The sequence below is a fragment of the Pelecanus crispus genome, chromosome 26 (assembly GCF_030463565.1).
Source record: "Pelecanus crispus isolate bPelCri1 chromosome 26, bPelCri1.pri, whole genome shotgun sequence".
NCBI classification, from domain to species: domain Eukaryota; kingdom Metazoa; phylum Chordata; class Aves; order Pelecaniformes; family Pelecanidae; genus Pelecanus; species Pelecanus crispus.
Window position 1 is genome coordinate 1,359,583 of NC_134668.1, and position 24,220 is coordinate 1,383,802.

At 71.8% G+C, this 24,220-nt stretch overlaps 3 protein-coding genes and 1 long non-coding RNA gene across 4 annotated transcripts; all 4 read right to left on the reverse strand.

Moving 5' to 3' along the window:
- Window positions 1-94: 94 nt before the first annotated feature.
- On the reverse strand, window positions 95-3,287 carry MYL6 (myosin light chain 6). Its single transcript, XM_075724910.1, has 6 exons — window positions 3,257-3,287; window positions 2,787-2,814; window positions 1,357-1,500; window positions 1,096-1,269; window positions 777-854; window positions 95-154 (listed from the first exon to the last, which is right to left on the reverse strand). The coding sequence occupies exons 1-6, from the start codon at window positions 3,257-3,259 to the stop codon at window positions 126-128; spliced, it is 456 nt and encodes a 151-aa protein (XP_075581025.1). The 5' UTR covers window positions 3,260-3,287; the 3' UTR covers window positions 95-125.
- A 2,495-nt stretch (window positions 3,288-5,782) lies between these two features.
- Window positions 5,783-19,202, reverse strand: ESYT1 (extended synaptotagmin 1). The gene is given in 33 exon segments (XM_075724884.1): window positions 5,783-5,823; window positions 5,969-6,018; window positions 6,110-6,215; window positions 6,297-6,419; window positions 6,464-6,613; window positions 7,447-7,589; window positions 7,671-7,817; window positions 8,119-8,205; window positions 8,292-8,363; window positions 8,461-8,556; window positions 9,757-9,846; window positions 9,936-9,984; window positions 10,082-10,167; window positions 10,337-10,513; window positions 12,071-12,103; window positions 12,105-12,203; window positions 12,279-12,317; window positions 12,319-12,429; window positions 12,875-12,961; window positions 13,060-13,131; window positions 13,223-13,315; window positions 13,414-13,503; window positions 14,548-14,596; window positions 14,691-14,773; window positions 15,451-15,627; window positions 16,714-16,837; window positions 16,932-16,987; window positions 17,096-17,185; window positions 17,270-17,342; window positions 17,492-17,565; window positions 17,648-17,782; window positions 18,014-18,055; window positions 18,933-19,202. Coding segments are annotated over 33 exon segments (3,207 nt in total). The 3' UTR covers window positions 5,783-5,789.
- Window positions 19,203-20,040: 838 nt separating this feature from the next.
- ZC3H10 (zinc finger CCCH-type containing 10) lies at window positions 20,041-21,225 on the reverse strand. Its single transcript, XM_075725087.1, has one exon. The coding sequence runs from the start codon at window positions 21,223-21,225 to the stop codon at window positions 20,041-20,043; it is 1,185 nt and encodes a 394-aa protein (XP_075581202.1).
- A 1,115-nt stretch (window positions 21,226-22,340) lies between these two features.
- On the reverse strand, window positions 22,341-23,232 carry LOC142596044 (uncharacterized). Its single transcript, XR_012831817.1, has 3 exons — window positions 23,173-23,232; window positions 22,562-22,584; window positions 22,341-22,436 (listed from the first exon to the last, which is right to left on the reverse strand). It is a non-coding gene; the product is annotated as an uncharacterized LOC142596044 (long non-coding RNA).
- Between the last annotated feature and the right edge of the window lie 988 nt (window positions 23,233-24,220).

The window sequence follows — 24,220 nt, forward strand, 5'->3', positions numbered from 1 at the left end:
GAGGGGCCAGGAGCGGCGGGGGGGGGGGGGGCTTGGTGGCGGTGGCAGGAAAACGCAGGGAAAAGGCACAAAGCCCCCCCCCAAGTGCCGGCGGGGGGCGGGGGGGATGGCGCCAGGAAGGGGCTTCAGCCGCTCAGCACCATCCGGACCAGCTCTGCGGAGAGAAGGGGGGGGAAGCGGGGTGAGGGGGGGGGCGGCTCTGCCGGGCCCCCCCAGCCCGTGTCCCGGAGAGAGGCAGGAAACCCAAAGTCAAACGGCTGAAGAGCGCAAGGAGGAACCGGAGTCGCTGCAGCCCCGGCCCGACACCGCTGCCCTCGCTGCCGGGGGGGCTGCGCCGGGCCCCCCCCAACCCCAGCACCCGCATCCCGGCCCCGGTGCGCAGCGGGGGGGGGGGGGGGGGGGGCTCCATGCAGAGAGGGGCATGCGGGGGGGGGAGGCTGCACCAAGGGCGAGAGCGCAAACCAGGCGGCCTTTGGCTTTTTTTTTTTTCTTTTTTAAAAAAAAAAAAAAAAAAAAAAAAAAAAGACACCACCGGAAAAAATAGGAAGGAAAAAAAAAAAAAAAAAAAGTAAAAATTTAAATCAACTGAGGGGAGCGGGGGGGGAGGCGTACCCCTGCGGCGTCACCCTGACAAGATGTGTCTCACAAACGCTGGGAGGAAGGAAGGAGACGATGGTCAGGGAGGGAACGGGGGCCGCTTCGAGCCCCCCTGGGACCCCCAGCCCCCCCTTGGGACCCCCAGCACCCCTGGGACCCCCAGGACCCCCCGTCCTCACCTTCGTAGTTGATGCAGCCGTTGCTGTCCTCGTGCCCGGCCACCAGCTGCTCCACCTCCTCCTCCGTCATCTTCTCGCCTGCGGGACAGCCCGCGTCACCCCGGGGCGAGGGGGGGGGATGCGCCAGGGGTCCCCAGCGCCCATGGGCCTTTTGGGGGGTCCCTGGAGATGGGCGGGGGCTTGCGAGGAGCCCAGGGCTGGCCGGGAGCTCATGGGATCCCTGGGGCTGGATGGGCTTCAGTGGGTGGGGGTCCTCAGGGACGGCCGTGGGGTCCCCGCGCGCTCGCAGGGATTTGGGGGGGGGCACGGTGACACTCACCCAGGGTGACGAGGACGTGGCGGATCTCGGCCCCCATGACGGTGCCGTTGCCCTCCTTGTCGAAGACCCGCAGCCCCTCCACGTAGTCCTCGAAGCAGCCCTGGTCCTTGTTCTTGGCGATGGTTTGCATCATGGGCAGGAACTGCTCGAAGTTCAGCGTCTTCACGTTCATCTCTGCGGGGGAGAGGGGCCGTGGGCGGGGGGCCGGGTGGGTCTGGGGGTCCCTGGGGAATCTGGGGGTGTCCCCCCCCCGCCGCTCACCATCGCTCTTGGGGTTGCCCAGCACCTTCATGACCTCGGCGTTGGTGGGGTTCTGGCCCAGCGCCCGCATCACGTCCCCGCACTGGCTGTACAGGATCTTGCCGTCGCCGGTGCGGTCGAAGAGCTGGAACGCCTCCTTGAACTCTGCCGGAGCCCCCCCGCGTCAGTGCCGCCGGGACCCCCAAAGGTACCGGGACCCCCGATGCGCCGGGACCCCCAAGGTACCGGGACCCCCTCGCCAGACCTCCCACCCTGAGGGACACTGCAGCCCCCGCGCTGACGGGACCCCAGAGCCTGCACCCTGGGGAGCCCACACCCTGGGACCCTGCGCTTTGGGGACCCCCCGCACCCCTGGGACTCCACACCTTGGGGACCCTGCACCCTGGGGAGCCCGCGCTTTGGGGACCCCGCACCCCTGGATACCCTGCACCTTGGGGACCCCACACCCCTGGGGACCCTGCACTTTGGGGACCCCCGCACCCCGGGGACCCCTGCACCCCTAGGACCCCGCACCCTGGGGACCCTGCACCCCTGGGGACCCTGCACCCCTGGGGACCCCGCACACTTTGGGGACCCCCGCACCCCTGGGGACCCCGCACACTTTGGGGACCCCCGCACACTTTGGGGACCCCCGCACACTTTGGGGACCCCCGCACACTTTGGGGACCCCGCACACTTTGGGGACCCCGCACACTTTGGGCACTCTGCACCTTGGGGACCCCGCACCCCTGGGACCCCACCACCTGCGCCCCAGGACCCTGCGCGATCCTGTCCCCATCCCCCCCCCCCCCCGGTCGGGTTTTGTTCCCAGGTGGGATCCGGTTTCCCGGTGGAACCCGACGCCGGCCGGGGTGGGGGCCGCGGCCGCCGTGCCCGGGGCGGGGATGCTGCCCCCCCCGCCCTTCCCCGCCCCCCCGCAGCGGATCCAGGCATCCGGGCCGCTCCGCCCCCGCCGGGAGGGGACCGGGGCGGCCTCGCCCCGCAGGAATGCGCGGCCCGGCCCCGCGCTCTGCCCAAATAAGGGCAAATGGCGCAGGAGGGGCCCGCACCCCCCCGGCCCGGGCCCGCACCCCCCCGGGGCCCGCACACCCCCCCCCGGGCCCTACATCCCCCCCCCGGGCCCTACATCCCCTGCCCCGCACCCCCCCGGGCCCGGCCCCGCACCCCCCGGGCCCCGCACCCCCCCCAGGGCCCTACATCCCCCCGCCCCGCACCCCCCCGGGCCCGCACCCCCCCAGCTCCGCACCCCCCGGCACGATCGGCCCCACCCGGTGGCGACTTTGCCCCGGGCAAGGCCCCGCCCGCGGCCGCGCAGGAAGCGCTGAGAACGGCGGGGCCGGGGGGGGGGGGGGGGGGGGCCCGGTTCCCGGAGCCGTCGGGGGGGGGTGGGGGGGTGTTGGGGGTGGTCGCCCCCGGTACCGGTCACTCACCCGCAGTCTGCTCCTCCGAGAAGTCGCACTGCGGGGGGAGAGGGCGGCGGTCAGCGGGCACCGGCACCGGCCCCGCCCGCGCCCTCGGGGATGCAGCGCTACCGGCTGCGCCCGCCGAGCCCCCCCCCCCCCCGCCCCGCCGAGCCCCCCCACCCCCGGCGCGACCCCCGCCCGCGACCCCCGCAGCCGGTGCCGGTGCCGATACCCGACGCCCGATGCCGGTGCCCGGTGCCCGCCCGGTGCCCGACGCCCGCCCGACGGCCGGTGCCCGCCCGACGGCCGCCCGGTGCCCGCCCCGTGCCCGGTGCCCGATGCCCGCCCGACGCCCGCCCGGTGCCCGTGCCCGTGCCCGATGCCCGCCCGGTGCCGGTGCCCGATGCCCGCCCGGTGCCCGTGCCCGTGCCCGGTGCCCGCCCGGTGCCGGTGCCCGGTGCCCGCCCCGGTGCCCGGTCCCGGTGCCCGAGCCCCACCATGGCGGCGGCCGCTCCCGTCCCTGCTCGCGCTCTGGGCCGCGGGCGGGCGCTTTCTACCGAACGGCGTCACCGCCCGCCCATTGGCCCAGCGCCCGCTGCGTCACCGCGCGCTAATGAGGCGATGCATTATGCATGAGGGAGGGGCGGGGCAATGCGAGGCCACGCCCCTTCTCCCGCGGGGGGATTTTTTGTCTATAGATGGGCACGGAGCGGGACCCCGGGGGGGGGGGTGGGGGTGGGGGGGCACCGCCATGGGGGACACCCCCACGGGTGACATCAGCACGGACACGGGTGACGACACCCCCGCGGCCACACCCCAGGGAGGGGACCCCACCGGGGTCACCCCGGTGCCCGCACCCCACCGGGGACGCCCCACCGGGGACACCGCAGCGGGGAGCATCCCGTGGCAGCACCCCACGGGGGACACCTGCGGGGGGACACCAGGATGGGGACGCCCCAAGGACCACACCCCATGAACGGCATCGCGACGGGGACACCGCGACGGGGACCATAGCCCACGGGTGGCACCCCACCGGGGGACACCACGATGGGGACCATACCCCACGCGTGGCATCCCACCGGGGACACCGTGATGGGGACTCCACGACGGGGACCATACCCCACGCGTGGCATCCCACCGGGAACACCGTGATGGGGACCATACCCCATGGGTGGCACGCCACTGGGGACACCATGACGGGGCCATACCCCACGGGTGGCATCCCACCGGGGACACCGCGATGGGGACACCGCGATGGGGACACCGCGATGGGGACCATACCCCACACGTGGCATCCCACCGGGGACACCGTGATGGGGACACCACGACGGGGACCGTACCCCACAGGTGGCACCCCACCGGGGGACACCGTGATGGGGACACCGTGATGGGGACCATACCCCACGGTTGGCATCCCACCGGGGACACCGCAATGGGGACACCGCGACGGGGACCATACCCCACGGATGGCACCCCACCGGGGACACCGTGATGGGGACCATACCCTGGGGGTGGCACCCCACCAGGGACACTGTGATGGGGACACCAGGATGACCATACCCTGGGGGTGGCATCCCACTGGGAACACCGTGATGGGGACACCACGATGACCTATACCATGCAGGTGGCACCCCACCAGGGACCCCACCATGGGGACCATACCCTGTGGGTGGCATCCCACCAGGGACACCATGATGGGGACAGCACGATGGGGACACCACATGAGGACCATACCCTGGGGGTGGCATCCCATGAGGGACACCGTGATGGGGATGCCATGATAGGGACACCACAATGACCAAACCCCGGGGGTGGCACCCCACCGGGGACACCACGATGACCATAGCCCATGGGTGGCACCCTATCAGGGGCACAAGGATAGGGACACCATGAGAACCATACTCTTGGGTAGCACCCCACCAGGGCCACCACAATGGGGACACCACCGTGGGGACACCATGAGGACCATACCCTGGGGGTGGCATCCCACCAGGGACACTGTGATAGGGACAGCATGATAGGGACACCACAATGACCATAGCCCACGAGTGGCATCCAGGGACACCACCGTGGGGACACCATAAGGACCATACTCTTGGGTGGCATCACACCAGGGCCACCATGATAGGGATAGCATGAGGACCAGACCCTGTGGGTGGCACCCCACCAGGGCCATCACCATAGGGACACCACCATGAGGACCATACCCCATGGGTGGCACCCTACCAGGGACCATATGGGGACCATACGCTGTGGGTGGCACCCCCCCAGAGACGCCACCATGGGGACACCATGAGGACCATATCCCATGGGTGGCACCCCACTGGGGACACCACGATGGGGACCATCCCCTGTGGGTGGCACCCCACAAGGGACACCACGATGGGGACACCATGTAAGGTGGCACCACACCAGGGACACCACCATGAGGACCCCACGATGGGCGGCACCCCAGTAGGGACACCAAGCTGGGGAGCACCCCCCAAGGGCCACCCATGGGGGAAGCCCGTGGGAGCACGTCACACGGGACAGGACACGACGACACCGCAGCCCCCAAGGCTCCCCCGGGACCCCCAGGACCACGGACGCAGCCGCCGCCGTCTCCTCCCTCCTTTATTAGCGTGGGGGGGGGGACGACGCCGATGGGGACGCAGCCCCAGGAAGGCAGCGAGGGGGTGGGCGCGGCAGCGCGGCGGTGGCACGGCGGTGGCGTGGCGGCGGCTCTAATGAAAGCGTCTCCCATGGGTGGGGGGCGTGGGGGGGCCGGGGGTCAGAGCCCCAGGCCGGGACCCCCACGCCCGGAGGCTCCTCGGGGGGCGAAAGGCACGAGGTGCGTAACAGTCTGGGGGGGCGCGGGGGGGGGGCCCAGCCTGGCCCCCAACCCCGTGCGTCTTTGGTCAGTGGCGAGGCGGGGGGCGGTGGGTGGGGGGCAGCAGCAGCAGCTGGGGGGGCCCGGCTGCCCCCCCCCGCCCCTCCCGTGGCCCCAGGCACAGCGGGGACGTGGGGGGACCCGGGGGGGGTGTCCCAGTTCTAGGGGCTGCTCCGCTCATCCCGCAGGTCGTACCTGAGGGGGGGAAGAGGTGAGGGGGTGTGTGGGGGGGGACAGGGCTCCTCACCCCTGAGAGAGCCCCTGGGAGCCCCCAGAGACCCCCTGAGAACCCCCAGAGACCCCCCCCGGGACAGGACCCCCCCAGCCCAGCCCCACTCACCAGTGGGATCCCCCCTCGGACAGATCCACTTGCGCCAGGTCCAGATGGAGCTGGGGGAAAGCAAAGGCTCAGAGGGAGCCCCCCCAGACCCCCCCCGGGACCCTCTGGACACCCCTGGACCCCCCCAGACCCCCCCCCTACCTTCCCCAGCACCTCCTTTTCCCGTGACATGAAGGACAGCGTGGATTTGACGTGAGCTTCCAGCTTGCGCCGCGAGGCTTCCTCAAGGGACACGTCCCACTCGAACCTGGGGAGACTGGGCTGTACTGGGCCAGACCGGGCCAAACTGGGCTGTACTGGGCCGCACTGGGCAAGCGGCCCCCCCTACCTCTCGTTGAAGTCGGGGTTGAGGGTCTTCTTCTGCACGCTGGTCTTCCTCTTGGTGCCGCGGCTGCGGTCGGGCAGCAGCACCAGGGACACGTAGGGGTCGGGCAGCTCCTTCGACGCCGGCCTCAGCTTCCTGGGGCAGGGGGACATGGCTCGGGGCGGGGGGACACGACTCGGGGCGGGGGTCCCAGCCCCGAGCCCCCCGCCATGCAGCCTCACCTGCAGCCGTGGACGATGGCCACCAGCTTGCGCTCGTCCCCGTGGTACCAGAGCGTGAGCTGCAGCCGGCCCAGGGGACCCTCGGCCGGCTCCGGGTGGCTGCGGGGGGCAGAGGGTCAGTACCCACCCACCCACCCCTCCCGGGACCCCCGGTGTGGGGCGGCTCAGCCATGGGCTCCCGGGGGGGGGGGGGGGGCTCAGGCCCGGCCCCCAGCCCTGGCTGGGGGTTTGCAACCGGAGCAGATGCGGGGAGAGGGGCTGGATGCGATGTGGGGATGGGGGGAGAGGGGCTGGATGCGATGTGGGGATGGGGGGAGAGGGGCTGGATGCGATGTGGGGATGGGGGGAGAGGGGCTGGATGCGATGTGGGGATGGGGGGACAGGGGCTGGATGCGATGCAGGAGCTGGATGCGATGTGGGGCTGGGGGCTGGATGTGACGTGGGGATGTGGGGATGGGGGGATAGGGGCTGGATGCAACATGGGGGGACACAGGGACAGGGGCTGGATGGGATGTGGGGACATGGGATGCAACGCGGGGGCTGGATGCGACGCGGGGACCTGGGGATGTGGGGACAGATGTGAAACGGGGACACGGGGATGCGGGGACAGGGGCTGGATGGGATGTGGGGATGCGGGGATGCGACGCAGGGGCTGGATGTGACGCAGGGACCTGGGGATGTGGGGACAGATGTGAAACGGGGACACGGGGACAGGGGCTGGATGCGGGGACATGGGCTGGATGCAACACGGGGACATGGAGACGGGAACGTGGAGACGGGGGCTGGATGCGACGTGGGGACGCGGGGACGGGGACACGGAGACGGGGGCTGGATGCAACATGGGGACGCGGGGACAGGGGCTGGATGCAAAACAGGGATGCGGGGACAGGGGCTGGATGCGACGCAGGGGGGCTCGCGCCCCCCGCCCCTACCTGTCAGCTGGGAGCAGGCGCTGGCGCAGCCCCCCGGCCCCGCACTCCTCCTCCCCTGGCACCTCCGCGGGCTGGGGGGCCACATCCCCCCCGGCCAGGGCCGCGCTGCTGGCCCCCGCCTCCACCTGCTGTGACACCAGGACCTGGGGTGCGAGCGGGGGGTGTGAGGAGACCCCCAGCCCCCACCTACTCCCTCCCGGACCCCCCCCCACCCCGTCACTCACCCGCAGCTGCGCCCGCAGCAGGACCTGGCTGCCAGGGGCCCCCCCGGCCAGCGGGACCCAGGTGTCCAGCGCCAGCTCCTCGGAGGCCAGGAGCCGGGACAGGGGCAAGCTGAGGGCACCCAGGGGTTGCCCCCCCTCCTCCTTCACCTGCGGGCACAGGCGGCTCAGCACCCCGCCACGGGACCCCCGCCTGGGGACGGGACATGGGGACGGGACCCCCACCGTGGGGATGGGACACGGGGACGGGACCCGGGGACGGGACACCCCCGCTGTGGGGATGGGACACGGGGATGGGACCCCCGCCGTGGGGATGGGACACGGGGACGGGACCCGGGGACGGGACCCCCACCATGGGGATGGGACCCCCGCCATGGGGACAGGGCACGGGAATGAGACGCGGGGACGGGACCCCCGCTGTGGGGACGGGACCCGGGGACGCGGCAGAAACCTGCAGCTCCAGCGACTCGACGTGAGGCCGCTTGATGAGGAAGGAGAAGCCTTCATCCCACACGGGCTCGGTGGTCGGGGCACAGGTCTGGGGGCAGGAGAGCAGGTGAGAGACCCCCACCTTGTGTCGTGTGTCCCCCCCACTCAGCCCACCCGGTCCCCACCGTGTCTCACCTTGGTCTTGACGGAGATGTCGCGCACGGCCAGGCTGGCGAAGGCGGCGGGCGGCTTGGAGCCCTTCCGGAGCTGGGGACAGCGCGGCGGGGACGTTGGGGACGGATGAGGACATTGGGGACGGATGGGGGGTGCCCGGGGGGACCCCAGGCGCGGGGCAGCCACTCACCGGGAGGTCGGCGGCTCGGTCCACGAAGACGGAGAGGAGAGCGGCCGAGAGCTCCTCGCCGCGGGCGGGCTGCAGGAGGCTGTTGGCGTGCAGGACCTGGGGGGCAGGGGGGGTGGGGGGTCCCGCCGCAGCACAGGGACACGCGGGGGACGGACGGGGATGCGCGGGGACGGGGACGCGTGGCGATGCAGACAAGGATGCACAGGGATGGGGACAGGGACGCACAGGGATGGGGACGCATGGGGATGGGGACGGAGATGGGGATGCACGGAGACGGAGATGGGGACAGAGATGGGGATGCATGGGGACGGGGACACACAGGGACGGGGACGCAGACACATGGCAATGCGGACAAGGATGCATGGGGATGGAGACGGAGACGCATGGGGACACACGGGGACGGAGATGCATGGGGATGGGGACGCACAGGGATGCACAGGGACACAGATGGGGATGGGGACGGGGACAGGGATGCATGGGGATGTGGACAGGGATGGGGACGCACGGGGACGGGGATGGGGACAGGGATGAATGGGGACGGAGATGGAGACAGAGATGCATGGGGACAGGGACACATGGGGACGGAGATGGGGACGGGGACGCACAGGGACGGGGACAAGGATGCATGGGGATGGGGATGGAGACGCATGGGGACAGGGATGAAGATGGGGACACACGGGGATGGAGATGGGGATGCATAGGGACGGGGACGCACAGGGACGCACGGGGACACAGATGGGGACGGGGATGGGGAGATGGGGATGCACGGGGACGGGGACAAGGATGCATGGGGATGGGGATGGAGACACATGGGGACAGGGATGGAGATGGGGACACACGGGGATGGAGATGCATGGGGATGGGGATGGAGATGGGGATGCACAGGGACGGGGATGCACAGGTATGCACGGGGACACAGATGGGGACGGGGATGGGGACGGAGATGCATGGGGATGGGGATGCACGGGGACGGGGACAAGGATGCATGGGGATGGGGATGGAGACACATGGGGACAGGGATGGAGATGGGGACACATGGGGATGGAGACGCATGGGGACAGAGATGGAGATGGGGACACATGGGGATGGAGACGCATGGGGACAGAGATGGAGATGGGGACACATGGGGATGGAGACGCACAGGGATGCACGGGGACACAGATGGGGATGGGGACGGGGATGCATGGGGATGGGGATGGGGCCGGGGCCGGAGATGGAGCCGGAGATGGGGACACACGGGGCCGGAGATGGGGCCAGCTGTGCCCCCCGCGCCCTGGCGAGCCGGGGGGCTGTTACCTGCTCGAGGAGGGCGTCGCTGGGGCGGGGGGCCAGGACCTCCAGCCGCACGTGCAGCTGCCCCGACTTCACCTCCTCCAGGGGCAGCCACTGCGGGACGGGGAGGGCGGGTGAGACCCCCCGGGGCACCCCCTGGGGCAGCCCCCCACCCCGGGGCACCCCCCCGGCTCCTCTCCTACCTCATCCATGACGCGGCCGCTCAGCACCTGCCTCAGTGGCACCTTGCACCTGGGGGGGGGGGGGGGGGGGGGGGGGTTGGTGAGGGCTGGGGGGCCACCCCACAGCCCCTCCGACCACCCCACAGCCCCTCCGACCACCCCAGCACCCACCGCCCAAGAAGTCGTCCTTGTCGATGTCCTTATCGAAAAGATCGAACTCCACGTCCTGCCCCGGGACGTTGTCCACGATCACCTGGCAGGGAGAGGCATCACCTGTGGGGGCACCCACAGCCCCCCGGCTCCCCTCCCAGCCCCCCTGCCTCAGTTTCCCCTCCTGGGGGGGGGGAGGGGGGACAGGACCCATGCCCACGGGGACGATGGCCGGGGCAGGGGCAGAAGGGGCGCGGGGACCCCCCCGGTACCTCGTAGACCTCGTTCCAGCGGGGGTTGAGGTCCTCCTTGACCACGCGGCTGCGGAAGACCCTCCCGGCCACCCGCACCTTGGCGTAGGGGTCCGACCGCCCCCGCACCATCCCCTTGAAGAAGTTGTCCTTGGCGATCAGGTTCTCGGCCTCCAGGAGATGAATCCGCAGCACGTGCTGGGGACAGGGGGACGGGGGACGCTGGCGCGGGGGGCTGCCGGGGACGGACGGCCCCCAGCTCCCCTGGCCCTCACCCCCTTCCTGCTACAGAGCTCCCATCCTGCCCCCCAGGACCCCCCCCCAGCCTCTGAGCCCCCTCCTGCCCCCCAGGACCCCCCAACCTGCTCTCCAGGTGCCCCAGAGCCCCCTCCTGCCCCCCAGGACCCCCCCCATCCTGCCCCCCAGGACCCCCCAACCTGCTCTCCAGGTGCCCCAGAGCCCCCTCCTGCCCCCCAGGACCCTCCCATCCTGCCCCCAAGGACCCTGCCCAGTCCTTGAGCCCCCTCCTTCCCCCCAGGACCCTCCCAGGATCTCCCCAGCCCCTGAGCCCCCTCGTAACCCCCAGGACCTCCCCCAGCCCCTGAGCCCCCTCCTGCCCCCCAGGACCCTCCCATCCTGCCCCCCAGGACCCCCCAACCTGCTCTCCAGGTGCCCCAGAGCCCCCTCCTGCCCCCCAGGACCCTCCCAGGACCTCCCCAGCCCCTGAGCCCCCTCCTGCCCCCCAGGACCCTCCCATCCTGCCCCCCAGGACCCCCCAACCTGCTCTCCAGGTGCCCCAGAGCCCCCTCCTGCCCCCCAGGACCCTCCCATCCTGCCCCCAGGACCCCCCAACCTGCTCTCCAGGTGCCCCAGAGCCCCCTCCTGCCCCCCAGGACCCCTCCCAGGACCTCCCCAGCCCCTGAGCCCCCTCCTGCCCCCCAGGACCCTCCATCCTGCCCCCCAGGACCCCCCCAACCTGCTCTCCAGGTGCCCCAGAGCCCCCTCCTGCCCCCCAGGACCCTCCCATCCTGCCCCCCAGGACCCCCCCAACCTGCTCTCCAGGTGCCCCAGAGCCCCCTCCTGCCCCCCAGGACCCTCCCAGGATCTCCCCAGCCCCTGAGCCCCCTCCTGTCCCCCAGGACCCCCCCATCCTGCCCCCCAGGACCCCCCCCAGCCCCTGAGCCCCCTCCTGCCCCCCCAAGACCCCCCCCCATCCTACCCCCCAGGACCCTGCCCTGTCCTTGAGCCCCCTCCTTCCCCCCAGGACCCTCCATCCTGCTCCCCAGGACCCCCCACCCTGTTCTCCAGGTGTCCCAGAGCCCCCTCCTGCCCCTCAGAACCACCCCATCCTGCCCCCCAGCACCCTCCCCCCCAGGGCCCTCCCCAGCCCCTGAGCCCCCTCCTGCCCCCCAGGACCCCCCCCAAGACTCCCTCAGCCTCTGAGCTCCATCCTACACCCCCCAGGGCCCCCCTTCCTGCCCCCCCCCAAGACCCTCCAGCCCCTGAGCCCCCTCCTGCCCCCCAGGACCCCCCACCCTTCCCCCAGGACCCTGCCCAGTCCTTGAGCCCCCTCCTACCCCCCCAGGACCCCCCATCCTGCCCCCAGGACCCTCCCCAGCCCCATCCCACATTGCTCCCCCCCAGCCCCCTGCACCATTCCCCCACCCCTGAGCCCCCCCTGCCCCCCCCCAAGCCATCCAGCCTCCCTGGTGATGCCCCCCCGAACCCCGCCACCCCCCCCCACCCCCTCCCAACCTCAGTGCCAAACTGGGGGTCGGGGCTGGCGTGGGGTGGGCCGGTGGGTGCCGCCGGCGGTGGCCAGGGGGTCCGGCTGCCCTGCGGCGGGGGGGACAGGGCCACCGTTCTCGGGGGCGTCGAGGAAGAGCACCTGCGGAGTGGGGGGTTCAGCAGGGGGGGTGGCAGGGGCAGGGGCCCCCCCCCGACCCCCCCGAGCCCCCCTCACCCGCAGGACCAGCTTCATGTGGAGGCGGCTGCGGGGGCCCCGAGTGCTGGAGCTGGAAGGGCTGGTCCAGCGTCAGCTCGGGGGCGTCGAGCAGGCGGGCGAGGGGCAGCGAGAGGGAGCCCAGGCTGCTCTGGCGAGGGTCGTCCTTCACCTGGGGGGCACGGGGGTCAGGGGGGCACGGGGGGGCAGGGGGAGAGATGGGGAAATGGGGGGAGAGATGGGGGTCAGGGGCAGCCGGGGGAAACAGGGCATGGGGGAGAGATGGGGAAATGGGGGGAGAGATGGGGGAAATGGGGCATGGGGGAAAGATGGGGGTCAGGGGCAGCCGGGGGAAAAGGGGGGGGAAAGAAAAAAAAAGGGGGGGGGGAAGAAAAAAAAAAAGGGGGGGGAACCGAAAAAAAAAAAGGGGGGAACCGAAAAAAAAAAGGGGGGAACTGAAAAAAAAAAAGGGGGGGGAAAAAGAAAAAAAAAAGAGGGGAAAAAGAAAAAAAAGGGGGGTTAGAGGATTTGGGGGGAACCAGGGACAGGAATTTGGGGCGATATGGGGGGAAATGGGGTGGGGGACGTAGGGGGGGGTCTTGGGGCTGGGGTCTCGCCTGGATGTCCACGTCCTGGTTCACGGGGTCATGCAGGAAAAAGCGGAACGCATCTTCCCAGACGGGAGCGGTGGTGTTATAGAGCACCTGGGGGGGGGGGAGCGGGGTTAGACCCCCGCCCACCTCCGGGACCCCCGCACCCCAAACCCCACCTCGGCGGGGCCCCCCCGCGCCCCCCAGCCCACCTTGCTCTCCCGCGTGACGTCCTGCACCGAGACCTGCACCACGGGGTTGGGCTCCTTGCCTGGCTTCTTCATCTGCACGGAAATTGGGGGGGGGTCCCCACAGGCCTGTGACCCCCCCAGAGCAGGGTCTGGCAGCCCCGGCCCCCCGCAGACCCCCACTCACGGGCAGCTCCTCGGCCCGGTCCAGGTACACGACCAGGATGGCGGCTGACGGGGGATCGGGTTTGGCCACAATCCTCCGGTTCCTCTCCAAAACCTGGGGGACGCGCGCGGGGCGGGGGGGTCAGCGGGGGCAAGACCCCCCCCTCCCCACCTCCGTGCCCCCCGCCCCGAGCCGGGCCGAGCCCCCCTCACCTGGCCCAGCTTGGAGGTGTCGGGCAGCAGCGAGAGCCACTCCAGGCGCAGGTGCAGCCGCCCCTGGGCCCCCTCCTGCAGCGGGAACCACTGGGGGCAGAGGGGTCAGCAGGGACCCCCGCACCCCCGCCCCCCACCCACCGCCCCAGCACCCACCGCCCCCGGCACCCAGCTCCTCCTGCACCCCCCGCCTTGGCACCCACCGCCCCTGGCACCCACCTCCCCCCACACCCCCGACCTGGCACCCACCGCCCCAGCACCCACCTCCTCCTGCACCCCCCACCCCAGCACCCACCGCCCCCAGCACCTGCACCCCCAACCTGGCACCCACACCCCCCCACCCTGGCACCCACCTCCCCCCGCACCCCCTGCCCCGCACCCCCAACCTGGCACCCACACCCCCGACCCAGCACCCACCGCCCCCCGCACCCGGACCCACCTCCTCCTGCACCCCCCACCCCAGCACCCACCGCCCCCGGCACCTGCACCCCCAGCCTGGCACCCACACCCCCCACCCTGGCACCCACCTCCCCCCGCACCCCCTGCCCTGCACCCACCACCCCCTGCCCAGCACCCACCACCCCCGGCACCCCCTGCCCGGCACCCACCGTCCCCAACCTGGCATCCACACCCCCCACCCTGGCACCCACTGCCCCCGGCACCCCCGCCCCGCACCCACCACCCCTGGCACCTGCACCCCCAACCTGGCACCCACACCCCCCACCCCAGCACCCACCTCCCCTGGCACCCCCCGCCCTGCACCCGCCACCCCTGGCACCCGCACCCCCAACCTGGCACCCACACCCCCCACCCCAGCACCCACCTCCCCTGGCACCCCCCGCCCTGCACCCACCACCCCTGGCACCTGCACCCCCAACCTGGCACCCACACCCCCCGCCCCACATCCACCTCCCCCAGCACCCCCTGCCCCGCACCCCCAACCTGGCACCCACCTCCTCTTGCACCCCCTGCCCTGCACCCACCTCCGCCGGCACCCGCACCCCCCACCCCAGCACCCACACCCCCCACCCTGGCACCCACCTCCCCCTGTGCCCCCCACCCCAGCACCCACCTCCCCCTGTGCCCCCCACCCCAGCACCCACCTCCCCCTGCACCCCCCACCCCGGCACCCACCTCCTCCAGCACCCGGGCCTTCAGCACCTCCCCCAAATCCAGCTTCATCCTGGGGGGAGCAGGAGAGGCCGTGAGCTGTGGGGCCGGGGGGCAGCGGCCCCCCCCAAAGCCGCCAGCGCGGGGGTCCGGGCCCCCCACCCCACCTGCCCAGGAGGTCGTCCTGGTCGGGGTCCTTGTCGAACACCTCCACCTCCATCTCCTGCCCCGGCACCTCGTGCACGATGAACTGGGGGGACGGGGTCAGCAGGGGGGACGGGGGGTGCCCCCCAGCACGGCCAGGCCGGGCACATCACGGGGGTCCCCAGCATGGCCAGGCCGGGCACATCACGGGGGTCCCCATATCCAGCCCCGGCATGTCACGGGGGTCCCCCCAGCACAGCCAGCCTGGGCACGTCACGGGGGTCCCCATATCCAGCCCGGGCACGTCACGGGGGTCCCCCAGCACGGCCGGGCATGTCATGGGGGTCCCCCCAGCACGGCCAGCCCGGGCACATCACGGGGGTCCCCGTATCCAGCCCGGGCACGTCACGGGGGTCCCCCAGCATGGCCAGGCTGGGCATGTCATGGGGGTCCCCGTATCCAGCCCAGGCATGTCACGGGTGTCCCCCAGCACGGCCAGCCCGGGCACATCACGGGGGTCCCCGTATCCAGCCCGGGCACGTCACGGGGGTCCCCCCAGCACGGCCAGCCTGGGCACGTCACGAGGGTCCCCGTATCCAGCCCGGGCACGTCACGGGGGTCCCCCCAGCACGGCCAGCCCGGGCACGTCACGAGGGTCCCCGTATCCAGCCCGGGCACGTCACGGGGGTCCCTGTATCCAGCCCGGCTGGGGACACTTGGAGGGTCCCTGTGCCCCCCAAGTTGGCCGGGGGGGGGTCATGAGGCATTTGGGGGGGGTCTCACCTCGTAGACCTCGTCCCAGGTGGGGTTGAGGCTGTTGTCGATGACGCGGCTGGTGACGAGCTGGGTGCCGACGCGCAGCATGGCGTAGGGGTCCGACTTGCCCTCCACCAGCCCCCCCATGAACCGGTCCTTCGACCGCAGCTCCCGGGCACCCAGAAGGTGCACCCGCACCACGCCCTGCGGAGGGGGGGTCAAGCAGGGGGGGACGGGACCTGGGGGGCAGCTCCCAGGCCCCTGGGATCCCCCCCAAAACACTGGGACCCCTGGGGGTCACCTGAGGGGGGACGGACCCGGGGGGGCAGCTCCCAGACCCCTGGGATCCCCCCCCAAAACACCGGGACCCCCGGTGGTCAGCCTAGGTGGGTGGGGGGGACCTGGGGGGCAGCTCCCAGGCCCCTGGGATCCCCCCCAAAACACCGGGACCCCTGGGGGTCAACTGGGGTTGGGGGGGGACCCGGGGGGCTGCTCCTGGGACCCTGTGATTCCCCCCCCCCCCCCCAAAACACTGGGACCCCCAGGGGATCAGCCAGGGTGGGTGGGGGGGTCCTGGGGAGGCAGGTCCCAGGCCCCTGGGACCCCCCCCCAAAACACCAGGACCCCTGGGGGTCAACTGGGGTTGGGGGGGGACCCGGGGGGCTGCTCCCAGGCCCCTGGGATCCCCCCCCCCCAACACTGGGACCCCCGGAGGTCAGCTGGGGTTGGGGGGAGACCTGGGGGGCAGCTCCTGGGCCCCTGGGATTCCCCCCCCCAAAACACCAGGACCCCCGGGGGTCAGCTGGGGTGGGGGGAGGCACCCAGAGGGCAGCTCCTGGGCCCCTGGGATCCCCCCCCCCCAACACTGGGACCCCCGGAGGTCAGCTGGGGTTGGGGGGAGACCTGGGGGGCAGCTCCTGGGCCCCTGGGATTCCCCCCCCCCAAAACACCAGGACCCCCGGGGGTCAGCTGGGGTGGGGGGAGGCACCCAGAGAGCAGCTCCTGGGCCCCTGGGATCCCCCCCAAAACACTGGGAGCCCCGGCGGTCAGCCTGGGTGGGTGGGAGGGACCTGGGGGGCAGCTCCCAGGCTCCTGGGACCCCCCCAAAAACACTGGGACCCCCGGGGATTGGTGGGGGACCCAAGGGGGCAGCTCCCAGGCTCCTGGGACCCCCCCCCAAAACACCAGAACCCCCATCGGTCAGCCTGGGTGGGTGGGAAGGACCTGGGGGGCAGCTCTCAGGCTCCTGGGACCCCCCCAAAAACACCGGTCCCCCCGGCCAGCCCTTACCCGGGGCAGGGGACAGCGCAGCTGGGCGGCCTCGTGCAGGTCGGGCACCAGCGGGACCAGGAGCCGGTTGGGCAGGACGAGGTAGGAGGAGATGGCGTCCATGATCATCGTGTCCGACATGGAGCTGGGGGGCCGGGCACGGTCACGGGGGGGGCCAGGCCCGGTCATGGGGGGGGCCAGGCCCGGGGGAAGACCCCTGCAGCCGGGCTGGGGCTCACCTCAGCCCCGGGATGTCCAGGAGGTTCGTCATCCCCGTCCAGTTGATGTCCAAGGTCTGGGGTGGGGGGAAATGGGGTCAGGCGGGGGGGTCGGAGCCCGGCCGTGTCCTGCTCAGGGGGGCCGGGGCTGCCGGGCGCTTTTTTTGGGGGTGGGGGGCACTCACCGGGCGCCGGATGAAGAACATGGTGAGGGCCCCCACGATGGGCACATCCCCGAGGAGGGGCTCCAGGATGATCCGCAGCATCCCGTGGAGCTGGGCGGGGGGTGAAGTGCCGAGACGTGACACCCCCCGCCATGACCGCGGCCCCCACCCCCCCAGAAACACCCCCCCTCTCACCTGCATGCCCTTCACCCCCGCCTTACAGAAGAACTTCTTCACCTCCACGTCGATCTGGACGTCGCCCACGTAGCTGCGGAGAGGGGATGTAGGGATGGGGGCTTCACCATGCCCCCCCACCCCCCACCCCCATCACTGGGGGGGCTCCAGCAGCTGGCGCGGGGCCGGGGGGGGACACCGAAACCCAGCGCCTTCGCCGCACGAGCGGCTCCGGCCGCTCACCTGATGTTGAGGTCCAGCAGGATCTGCTTCTTGTGGGTGCCAGGGTGAGCCCGGACCCCCAGGACCCGGAGAGGCTGCAGGGTGGGGGGCAGCGGTGAGTGGGGGGGGCCCGGGGGGGGCCATGGGGGGCACCCCCACCCCCGAGAGCGGCCTCACCTTCTCGCCCATGTCCACCTTGGTGAAGGTGAAGGTCTGGAGGTGGCTGTTGGAGGCCCGGATGGACGGGGCGACGTTTTCCACCAGCAGCTTCTCCATGTACTGCCCGAAGAAGGGCCAGGCCTGGGCCAGGATCTGCCGGCAGCGGGGACGGATGGGCGGAGGAACGGACAGACAGAGGCCGAGATGGATGCGGGGATGCAAGGAGGGATGCAGGGACAGGTGGATGGATGCAGGGATGGATGGATGGACACAGGGATGGAAACAGGGACGGATACAGGGATGGATGGATGCAGGGACGGATACAGGGATGGATGGATGGATGGATACAGGGATGCAGGATGGACGGACAGACGGACACCTCACCTTATTCAACCATTCCGCCCTCTCCACATCCGGGAAGCTCACCTGCGGGCAGACAGGCCGGGGGTGTCGTGAGGCCGGGAGGGGGTTTGCGGCCGAAGGTGGTGGGGGTGGGGGAGAGGAGGAACCCGTGGCCGCAGTTTTCATTCCCGCCCTGACGGCTCGACCGCGCCCAGCCCAGTGCCTCAGTTTCCCCAACCGTGGAGATCCCGGTGGGATCCCGGTGGGGGGCGGTTCCACTGGGACGGTCACAGCTGGAGCTCGGGGGGGGGGGGGGCTGTCACCCCCCCACAGCTGGGAGCAACATCTGGCGGCAGCTCCGGCCCCGCCGCCGAGTGCGGCCCCACCGTGGCCACTCCCGGGGGTCCCGGTGAGGGGGGGGTCCCGGGAAAGCGGGGGTCCCGAGAAAAGGGGGTCCCACCCCCCCCCAAGCACCACGGGGAAGGGGGTCCCGGCCCCCCCGCGCCCTCCCCAACCCGCGGCCGGGCAGGAAAGGGCCCCCCCGGGCCCGGTGAGTCACGGCCCGGCCCCAGCGCTACCGGAAGGCCCCGGGCGGTTCCCGGCGGGGGGGGACGGGACCGCACTGCGGGGGGCCCAGCGGGGGGGGCCGTGCAGCGCCTTGGCGGTCACGGGGGGGGGTCCCGGCCGGGGGGAAGCTCAAGCGGGGCTCGGTGCAGCGCGGGGGGGTGGCCCCGCAGCGGGGGCCGGTGATGGGGGGTCCCCGGCGGCCCCGCCCGAGCGGGGAAGCCCAAGCGGGGTGCGCGGTGCCGGGGGTCCCGCGGACTGACGCAGGCGAGGGGCGGCCCCGGGAGCGGGGGGTGGTCCCGTTCTGCGGTGTTGTTGGGGGGGGGAGGGGGGAGCCCGAGCCGGTGCCGGTATCGCCGCCGGGGAATAACGGCGCGGCGGGCGGGTACCCGCTTACCCATGCCGGCAGCTCCCCGCGGGCCGCGCCCAGCCCGGCGGCGGCGGCAGCGCGCACGGCGGTCTCCTCATCGCGCTGCAGGCGGGCAGCCAGCTGCATCCCGCGCTCCCGGGCGCGCCGCCGCCGCCGCCAACCGGCGTAGAGGGCCAAGGCCAGCACCAGCGCGCCCGCCCCCAGCCCCAGCAACCCCGCGGCGTAGGCGGGCAGGGCCCAGAGCAGCCGCCGGCCCAAGGCGCCCAGGGCCGCCAGCCCCGCGCCCCGCCGCTCCATCGCCGCCGCCGCCGCCGCCGCCGCTCCGCTACCGCCGCCGCCACGCCCCGCCCCCGCGCCGCGCCCCGCCCCTTCATTGGCCGCCCCCCAACGCCCCGCCTCCCGCCCATTGGCCGCCCGCCAGCCGCGCCCCGCCCACGCCGCACCGGGGGGGGCCCACGCCCCCATTGGGTGGAGCCGACGGTATGGGGCGTGGCTTAAAGGGCTTGTGGGCGGGGCCAAGGGGAGCGGGCTCGGCGCCGGTCACGTGTCCCGCCGCTCCGGGCCTCCCCCCAACCCCGGGGGCGGCGGTACCGGTAGGGACCCCCCCCCACCCCCAAACCCCGGCCCTTCCCTGCCCCCGTCGTCCCCTTCCCCGGGGCCACCGGGCCCCCCCCCCCGCCCCGGGAGAGTCACGGCAGCGGCGGGGGCGGGAGAGCCATCGCCCCCGACTTCTTTTTTTGTAGTTTTTTGCGTTATTTTTAATAGTTGAAAACATTACAGGGCCTGGGTGGAGCCGCGGCCCCGGTGCCTCCCCGCCCCGGGACACAGACCCGGCGCGGCGGGAGCCGTGTCCATACGCGGGGCGTGGCGAGAGCGGCCCCAAACATCCCCCCCCCCGCCACCGTGTGAGGCGGGCGTGGCCCCAGGCGTGAAGCCCCCGGCGGGGGTTACCGCGCCCCCGGGCGAGAGCCCCCCGCACCGTCCGCCGGCTGGGGAGGGTCCGGTTTGCCCTTCCTCCTCCTCCTCTTCCTCCTGCTGCTGCCCCCAGGGGCTCAGTTCGGCGCGGGGGGTCGCGGCGCGGCCGGCTGCCCCGTCCCCGCTCACCGTCGGCGCGTCCCCCGCGGCGTCAGGGGGGTCAGTGGGGCATGGCCGTTATCCTCATGCTTTGGGAAGCGATGGGGTACGTCACCATGGGGGTGGTGGCGTGGCTCATGGTGATCCCGCCCAGCGGCTGCGCCATCGAAACAGCCACCGGCGCCACCGAAACGGCCACCGGCGCCATGGAGACGGGGGGAGCCATGCCCTGGGCGATGGTCTGGGCCAAGGCGGCCGAAAGCGGGGTGATTTCGGGGTTCATGGGGGGAGCGGCGTTGGCGGGGGGAGCCGCCTGGGCTCCGGCGGGTGCTACCAAATCCTGTTGGGAAACGGGCCGGGGCTGGAGGGCCTGGCTGCTGAGCGTGGTGTGGGTCTGGGCGATGCTGTGGTTGTAGTTGGTGACGGTGCCCACGGTGGGGGCCAGAGTCTGCTCGGTGGCGGTGGCGGTAGAGCTCAGCGTCATCACCTTGGCCTGGTTACGGAACTGGGCGTTCTGCTCCAGCAGCACCTCATTGGTGGCCAGCAGGTTGTTCACCTGCTTCTTGAGATCCTCCACGCGTTTGCGCAGCATGACGTTCTCCTCCTCCAGCAGCCGGTACTCCACCGTCCGCGGGCTGGCGAAGCTGTATTCGTAGGTCTCGAAGTGCAGCCCGTCCACCCGCCGCCGCTTCAGCACGGGGTCGTGGTCGTCGTAGCGGTCGGGGTCGTAGATGGCGTCGTAGGGGTCGTAGCGGCGGACGGCGGGGACGATGCCCTGCTCGCGGGCGGCCATGCCTCGCGCCTCATACTCGTAGTCCCGCTGCAGGTGCTGGAACTTGCACTTGGCACCCCGTTGGCAGTCGCCCTTCAAGAAGTCCCTGCAGATGGGCACCTCCTCCTTGCTGTTGGGCAAGTCGGCGGGCGAGAGGCCCAGCCCAGCGGCCACTTTCTGCCGCAGGCGCGGGGGCAGCTCCCCCGTCTTCTTGTAGCAGTCCTCGTCCTCCTTGGTGCCGTGGATGAAGCGGCAGTTGAGACGGACGCACTCCTTGTTTTGGAAATCGTGGCAGAAGATGAATTCGTTCTTGCGCACGCCCAGGTTGGTGACCTCGCTGATGTCGGGGTGCCGGAAGCGGCAGCGTTTGCCTCGCTTGCAGACGTTACGCAGGAAATCGCGGCAGATGTCGTCAGCGTTGGCGCCCACCTCATCGCCACTGCTGCCGTTGTTGTAGCTGTCGCGGTCGGGCATCTTCGCCGCCGCCGCCGCCGCGGGGCTCCGGGCACTGCGGGAGGGAGGGAGAGAGGTGAGGGAGGGGACCGGGAGTGGCCCCCCCGGTACCGGGGGAAACACCCACCCAGGGCACCGGCACCGGAGCCAGCCCGGGGGCAGCACAGCCTGGGGGCAGCACGGCCCGGGGGGGGCCCACACAGCCCCCGGTGCCCGTCCCCGGTGCCAGCGCGACCGTGGCCCCCCAAGCCGCGGGGTGGGGGAAAGCGGGCAGCCCCTCACGGCCGCTCCCCGGGGCTGCCGGTACCGGCGGCGTCACCGGGGGCGGCCCGGGCCGGCTGGAGGGACCCGAGCGCCGCCGGGCCCCGCTCTGAGCGACCTCCGACCCGTGACAGCTCCGCCGGGTCGGGCCCCGCCGGGGAGCACCGGGAGGGCGGAGGGGGCGCGGCCCGCCCGCCGGGTCTCCATAGCAACCGCCCCGCAGGCCCGGGGCAGGCCCGGCGGCGGGGCCTGGCGGCGCCTGGGCCCGGGACGGGGCCGGTCACCGCGGGAGCCCCCAGGCCGGCGGAGCGGGGCCTCTCCCGGTGGCGGCGGGGCCCGGTCCCGCCCCGCCCGGCCCCGCACTCACCCGCTCGCGGCCTCCTCGCGGGTCCTCCAGCGCCAACAATGAGCGGCCCCTTCCGGCCGCCGCTCTGCGCCGGGCAGGAAGTGCTCTATGGTGCTTCCGGGGCGACCCGGAAGATATTCCTCACTTCCTCCCGACGGACGCTGCGGCGGGTGCGCTTCCGTCATCGTGACATCATCGGTGTGCGCCACCTTCGCCCTCCCCGTGGGTTCCCTCCGCCGCGCCGGGACATTAAAATCCACCCCCACCCCCCTCACCCTGGCGACCCCGCTCCCGGGGAACCCGCCCGGTCCGAGCCCGCGGCCCCGTTACCGGGCGACCCCACCCCGGTCCCGTTACCGCGGGATCCCCCGCCCCGCCGGTCCCCACCGCTCCCAGAGGAACCACAACCGCGTCCCAACAAAACCAGCTTTATTCGCGGCACCACAGCAGCCGCCACAGAGCGCACAACCGGCCCGGCGCAGCGGGTCACCCCCGCGGCACCGGGCCCGTCCCTCCGGGGCACCGGCGCGTCTCCCCGGTGGTGGCCCCACGGTCCGGCCCTGCTCAGCCCCGCGGCGGGGCCTACTTGGACCTCTGCCTCATCTTCCTCCTCTTGCGCTTCAGCCTGGGGGAGAGAGCGGCGCTCAGGCCCCGACCCCGTGCAGCGGGACCGGGCAGCGGCCGGGGCCCCCCTCGGTTCCCCAGCGGGGCAGGACCGGGGGGCAGCGGCCCCGGGGGAGCCCCACGTACCTGCGCATTCGCTTCTTGCGCCACTGCGGGGGGAGAGGAGAGAGAGGGGCTGCGTTAGTGCCGGGACCGGGGGTGCCGGGGCCCAGACCCCATCCCGGTCCCTCCTCGCGGCCCCCACCCGCAACAGGGACCACCCCCCCCCCCCCCCCCCGCCGCCCTGCTCCCAGCGCAGAGACCCCGGCTCCCGTCCCCGCCGCGGAACCCCGGGCGCACCCGCCCCCAGCCCCACACACCGACACCCCCGGCCCCGCTCCATGTCCGGTGCAGCGGCGACCCCCGCCCCTGAGGACCCCCCCATCCGGACCCCCCGCCCCTAAGGACACCCCCAGCCGGGACCCCCCGCCCCTAAGGACCCCTCGCCCCTAAGGACACCCGCGCCGGGGCCCCCCGCCCCTAAGGACACCCGCGCCGGGGCCCCCCGCCCCTAAGGACCGCCCCAACCGGGAGCCCCCAGCCCCTAAGGACCCCCCGCCCCTAAGGACCCCCCGCCCGCCCGCCCCCGGGGCTCTCCAGGCCGCAACGCGCCCGCCCGGTCGTTGCTGGAAGGGAAGGGTTGAGGGGGGGGGGATGAGGCGCCATCCGCCCCCTCCCGCGCCGCCCCCGCCGCTCACCTTGGCCCTCATGGCGGTGCAGAGGCGCCGCGCTCAGTCCCGGCGGGCGGGCGGCGGATGGAGGCGGATGGAAGCGGCCGATGGAGGCGGCCGGCGGAGGCCCACAAGATGGCGGCAGCAGCGGCCCAGAGAGGCCTTTGCCGCCCGCCGGGGCCTATTTATAGGGTAGCGCCCGTGGCCACGCCCCCTGCGGCGCGGGGCACGACGGGAGTTGTAGTCCCGCCCCCGGGGGTGTGACGGGAGTTGTAGTTCCCCCGCCGGCCGCCATTTTGTCCCCGGTGGGGACAAGGGGGGTGTCCCCGCACGGCCGGCCCCGGCCCCCCGCGCCCCCCCAGCCCCAAAGAGCAGAGCCATTCCTCTGGCCAAAGAGCGATGGCACTAGTCAAGTTTATTCAGAAAAAAAAAAAAGTCAGTTACAGAGTGCTTCTCGGGAGTTTCCGCTTGTCAACATTTTTTTTTTTTTTTAAACAACTGGATCTTTGTTTCGTGTATCAAGAGGTACAGTATTTTTCTTTCCTTTAAAGTAAAAATAGAAAATTAAATAAACCTCCAGCAAGTCTCCGTGGTTTATAAATCTGTATTGTGGATTACGAGCAAGGTTCGCTCTGCCTTTCTTCCACAGAAGGCAGAATATTGCTTTAAAAATGCCAAAATGTTCCTCCTGGGGAACAAGGTTTCTTTTTTTCCCTCAAGGTCACGGTTAAGACGGCGGAGCTGCCCAGGCCGGACCACCAGCGGTTCCAGCCCCCCCGCTCCGGCCAGCGCTGGCTGAGGACCCCGCATCCATCCCGCGCCAGCCCCAGCGCTCCCGGAGCTGGAAGAGTTCGAGAACAGGAGCAGAGAGATGGAAAAATTTGGAAGGGGGAGGAAGAAGGAAAAAAAAAAAAAAAAAAAAAAGCGCATCATTTATTCTCTTTTATTGACTTTGGTAATATTTGCACGTGTGGAGTTTGGGGTGGAAAACCCAGGTCTTGGTGAGGAAGCACGGTGCCTGTGGAGACGCCCTGGAGCATTTTTAAAGGCGAGAGTTTTTCCCAAATTGAGCTAC